The sequence below is a fragment of the Empidonax traillii genome, unplaced genomic scaffold, assembly GCF_003031625.1.
Source record: "Empidonax traillii isolate 1590-97213 ecotype Southwest subspecies unplaced genomic scaffold, ASM303162v1 scaffold2261:size54024, whole genome shotgun sequence".
Taxonomy (NCBI): domain Eukaryota; kingdom Metazoa; phylum Chordata; class Aves; order Passeriformes; family Tyrannidae; genus Empidonax; species Empidonax traillii.
In genome coordinates this window covers 31,614-36,789 of record NW_020957454.1, presented here as the reverse complement: position 1 = coordinate 36,789, position 5,176 = coordinate 31,614, and the positions used below count along the sequence as shown (strand labels likewise).

The following is a 5,176-nucleotide window of genomic DNA, read 5'->3' as shown; positions in this document are numbered from 1 at the left end:
GCCCGAAAATGACTCCTGGAGCAGCAATTCCCTGATAACCCCGAGCAGGAGGCAGAATCCTGGCAGGATCCGAGGCACGCATCTCGCCGGGGGTGGGTTTTGGAAGCATCCACCACTCCTGCGAGCTGGCAAAGGCCATTCCCCCCGGCTGCAAACCCACCCCGAGCTCCGGCCCCCGCTCGGGAGAAGGAAGGGGATGACGGGAGGTGTTGCAAAATAGGGGAGATCGGGATGTTTGGTGCCGGGAATCTGCTCCCCAGCTGCAAACAACCCCACTGAAGCTGAGAACTGCGCAGACAGCCCTAATGAACGTGCCCAGCGTGTTTAATTAGGTCACACTACCTATATTATCAGATCAGGGACGGTTTGGGTTGGAAGAGATCTTTAATTACTGTCCAAGAACTGCCCCAGAGGAAACATGAGGGGTGTGGACAAGCTGAGGATGGGAAAAGGGGATTTTTTTTCTTTTAGAGGTATCATATTGAAAGGTTTTTAAAGAGACTTTCCCTGTGGGTTTGGGGCAGTAAAACCACCCAGCAAAGCCGAGCAGCTCCAGGACAGGGAGACCTGGGATTGCCAGCACTAAGGAACTGCTCTTCCTGCTGGATGAAGCACTTGAGAGGGGGAATAGATCTCTGAGCGGTGGAGAAACGCCATCCCGAGGGAAAGCACAGCTCCAGAATTCCTGAGCAGAGCCAGGACGAGCTCGCAGCCCACGGGAATGAAGCATCGCTGGGGTGGGTGATGATGGGGCTGATTCCCCATCACCCTGCAGAGCAGGAGACCCCAAAACCTCCGTGCCCTGGAGGGGACGGGTCCGTGTCACCGCCGGCCCCGGCCCCGGGGGGTTGCCGGGAGAAAAGGGCTCGGGGGAGGCCGGAGCAGGGCGTGGGCAGTGCTGGAGCACTGGGGGGGGCGGGTTTTGACCCCTGTGGTGAAGGGCAAAGCCATCCCTTGTCCCCGGGGACCATGCCCCGATTCCCACCCTGTGCCCGCCCCTCCACCGGGATGCCCAGCCCGGTCTGTGGGCTCAGCTCCCTCCAGTTCTCCTGGGTGCCTCATTCCCGGTTCCTCCTGGCATCCTCATCTCCCGGGGCGCTCCTGGCTCCCCCATTGCCGGTGCCCCTCGCGACCGCCGTGCCCGCTGCTCCAGGGACCCCCGTGCCTGGCGCTGCTGATTCTTCTGCAGCCAGGTATTCCCAGCTCCCCCATTCCCGGCGCTCCGCATTCCCGGTTCTCCCCGCATCCCTGTACTCCCGGATCCCCCACCCCGGCTCCTCCTGCCTTCCTCGGCTCCCCCCTCCGCTCATTCCCGATGCTCCTGGGCACCCCATTCCCGGTTCTCCCGGTTCCCCGCCCCGCCCCGTGCCCCAGCGCCCCCGCTCCCGGGGAAAGTCTCCGGTGCCCGGCGGGTTCCAGGTGCTGCCCGGTTCTCTCCTCCTCCTCCTCCTTCTTCTCCTCCTCCTCCTCCTCTCCGCCCCGTCCCTCCTCCCCCGGGAAAGCGAAAGCTCGGCGGGCGGAAGCCGAGCCCTCCCCCCGGGCCGCGCCGGGGCCGCTCCGGGAACGCTCGGGGGTCGTTCCGGGACCGCTGTGGGGTCACCCCGGGGCCGCTGTGGGTTCACCCCGGGGCCGCTCCGCGCCGGGGCCACCATGGCTTCTTCCATCGGCAACTTCTTCCGACGGAGCCTCCGGCGCCCCGGGCGCAGAGGTGAGAGACGGGAGGGGCTCCGGGGGGTGCCGGGGTCGGGGTCACTGTCGAGGTCACTGTCAGGGTCACTGTCGGGTTACTCTCGGGGTCGGGACAGGTCCGTCCCCGGGACCGCGGGACCCGCCAGCGGAGCGAGGACGTTCCCGGGCAGCGCCGGGTGGGACAGACGGGACCGGTCCCTGCCCCGGCCCCGGCTCGGAGCCCTCCAGCCCGGCCCGTTCGCGCTGCCCGCGCACAGCCCAGCTCGGTCCGGCTGCTCCCGGGACTCCCCGCACCTCCCGGGGCGTACTCTGTCCTCGGGAGATCACCCCAGACCCGCAGTGCACCCCACCCCGGGGGATCAGCCCATCCCGAGGGGATTCAGTCCATCCCGGGGGGATTCAGTCCATCCCGGGGGGATTCAGTCCATCCCGAGGGGATTCAGTCCATCCCGAGGGGATTCAGTCCATCCTGAGGGGATTCAGTCCATCCCGGGGGGATTCAGTCCATCCCGGGGGGATTCAGTCCATCACGAGGGGATTCAGTCCATCCCGGGGGGATTCAGCCCATCCCGAGGGAATTCAGCCCATCCCGGGGGAATTCAGCCCATCCCGGGGGATCACCCTATTCTGGGAGATCAGCCCATCCCGGGAGGATTCACCCCATCCTGGGGGATCAGCCCATCCCAGGAGCCCACCCCGTCCCAGCTGAGCCCTCCCCAGCCCCGGGGATCTTTTCCCCCATCCCGGGGGCAGCCCCGCAGGTTCCCTCTCATCCCCCCCCCCCCCCCCCCCCCCCCCCCCCCCCCCCCCCCCCCCCCCAATGGCTCTGGGTACCGCCGAGGCAGTTCCCAGCTCAGCGGGAGAGGTTGGATAAAAAAGCTAAAGCTTTTTCCACATCCCCCCCACCCCTCCCCCACCCCACCCCCCTTCCAGCTCGGGAGACTTTGGCTCGGCACGGCCCGGGGACTGTTCCGGGAGGAAGGGAACGGGTTGTGCCACACTGGCACAAGGAAACCCCGGGGCAGCCTTTGCCCTCCCCGTGCCCGCAGGATGGAGGGGAGAAGATCCACAGTGGGGGGACCCGATCCCTGGCCCCAAACCCTCCCCCCCGAAACACCCCCGGCCAGTCCCTGGCCGGGGGTGTTTCGGGGGGAGGGTTTGGGGCCAGTGGGCTCCACCCCAATAGCCCCACACACCCCTACAGGCACCAAGGAGCCACCCCAGGATCCCCCCAACACCCCTTTATGTACCCGAGGACCCCCACCCCAAAACCCTGAAGGGCCCAGCCCAGGTGCCCTAGATATACCCCAGAGACCTCGGGGAGCAGAAAGACCCCCCAGGGACCCCATAAACACCCCAGGACACCCCCCCCTTCCCCTCCCCCAGGGACCCGAGTGGTGGTCCCCGAGTCGTCCCTGCAGGGGCTGTGTGTGACTCCGGTGATGGTGTTCTGTATTCCCGGGAATCCTGGGTCCGGGAAGCACCGGGGATCTCCCCTGCCACGTTCCGGCAGCGCAGCCCGGACATCCTCCGAGCTGGTTTTGCAGCCCAGGGACGGAGGGTTGCTGTCCCCGAGGGATTCGGGCTCTGCCGGGAGGGCTTTGCAGCCGGAGCCAGTGATCCAAACTTCTCCACGTGCCGGAATGACCGGCCCCTCCTCCCCCCGGAGGAGGGTTTGACTCGTTCGCTTGAAAACCCCGCGGCCAAAATGCAAATCCGGCCCTCATCCGGCGTTCCCTGAAATGCAGGACGGGACTGGAAAGGCAGGATTGAAACAGAGTCTCGTCCTGCCCCAGTGATGGGAAAACAACCGATGGCGTGTCCGGCCAGGACGGGGGACACCCGCAGCACCCCCAGGTGCTCCCTGGGGACCCCCAACAACCCCTGCCCGGCCCTGGAGGTGGGGTTGGACCAAAGGCATTGCTGGAGCATCCTGAGGAGGAGCAGGAACAGCAAAGCCCCTTTTGTCCCTCTGTTCCTGAAGCCTCTTCCCAGGAATGTGTCGAGGATCTCTGGGGAGGACAAACCAGGTGACTTCAGCCTTGGATGCTCCTGGGCTTCCCCTGCTGCCCAGGGAGCTCTTTGGGATGTATTCCACTTTGCCAAGAGCAAGGACTTTGCAGGTGGAGATGGAGCAGCCCCAGGGATTCCCGAGCTGGGAAAAGGTGTCTCAGATCCCTGGGAAGGAACATTCTGGGATGGGACGGTGTCACCTCCTCCCATCACCTCCCCATGATCTGGAGCAGAGGCTGGAGAGGTGTTTCCAGACTGAAGGATGGAGACATGGGGTGGGATGTCCACCAGCACTGCTGGAGGAGGAGGAGGCCACTCCAGGGAAGGGTGATGGGGCCAGCTGGTCACAGCCACGGCACGAGCTCTGGGGACGAACCACAAGGGCCACTTATTTCACCCTGTTTATTTTGCTGCCTGTTGTTCCCAAGAGCAGCTCCAGCTTTATCTCCTCCACCTCCTCGTGGTGGGCAGAGAGAGGCCAAGCCTGGGACAGTCGCTGTGCCTGGGACAGTCGCTGTGCCAAGAGCCAGGATAAAGGGAGTCACGAGCTGGGAGAGGGCAGAGCTGGGGCATGGCCTGGCAGCATTTAACTCCTCTCCTTCCCAGCCCTCACACATCCCTCCGGGATCATCTCTTGGAGACCCGGATGGGGCTCTTTTCCCTCTTGTTCCGGGTTCTCAGGGTGTGGCAGCTGACTCTGACCCTCCCCAACCGGCCCAGCCAGAACTGGGCTGGGATCTCGGGAATATTCCAGGCTGTGCTTTAGGGAAAACCCTGGAGCAGCTCAGCTGCAACCAGCAATTCCCAGGACTGAGGATTTCTGGCAGGGATTCATCCCCCTGGAGCCTCTGGAGGTGCTGGAACAAGACCTGGGCTCTTTGTTTGCTCTTTGTTTCCCCCAAGGGGACCCAACAAGCAGCTCCAAACACATTCCCGCCCCTCCCTGCGGATGTTCCAGCAGAGCCCTGGGCCATCCCGCCCTGGGCTGGGGCAAAGGGGGGCTGGGGGTGTCTGAGGGCACTTGGATTTTCCTGAAAAGACACAGAAAAGCCATTTCTCTCCCTGCTTTGTGTCCCCAGCTGTTCGGTCCTGGGGGCACCAGGTCCTGGCTGGCTCCAGCCCCTTTGGCCAGGCCGTGTGTGACTCTGCCCTCAGGACACCCCTCTCTTCTCACTTCCCTCTGATCTGATGTTTTGGTTGGGTTTTTTTTTGAGTGCAGAAGGAAAAGACGAGGCCTCTGCTGCAGAGAACAACCCCCCTCAGGTGCCCCAGGGGAAGGTGGGGGAGAGGAGCTCCATCCTCTGCTCTGGGCAGTTCTTCTTCGAGTACCTGGTGGTGGTGTCGCTCAAGAAGGTCTCAGAGGGACGTTACGAACCCAAAATCTCCTACCAGTTCCCAAAGGTATTCAGTGCCATGTTTCTGACCAGATCCAACCTTCCAAATTTAGAGGAAAAAAGGGGATGTTGTTCCCTCC

The 5,176-nt window shown here is 63.9% G+C and overlaps 1 protein-coding gene across 1 annotated transcript in view; it reads left to right on the top strand.

Annotated features, from left to right (window-relative positions):
- Positions 1-1,008: 1,008 nt before the first annotated feature.
- LOC114071759 (DENN domain-containing protein 2D-like) overlaps positions 1,009-5,176 on the top strand; it is an 18,462-nt gene continuing 14,294 nt past the window's right edge. The window contains exons 1-4 of the mRNA XM_027909614.1: positions 1,009-1,193; positions 1,420-1,577; positions 1,622-1,708; positions 4,922-5,164. Of these exons, the coding sequence (XP_027765415.1) occupies positions 1,009-1,193; positions 1,420-1,577; positions 1,622-1,708; positions 4,922-5,164 (673 nt within the window). The remainder of the gene's footprint in view (positions 1,194-1,419; positions 1,578-1,621; positions 1,709-4,921; positions 5,165-5,176) is intronic.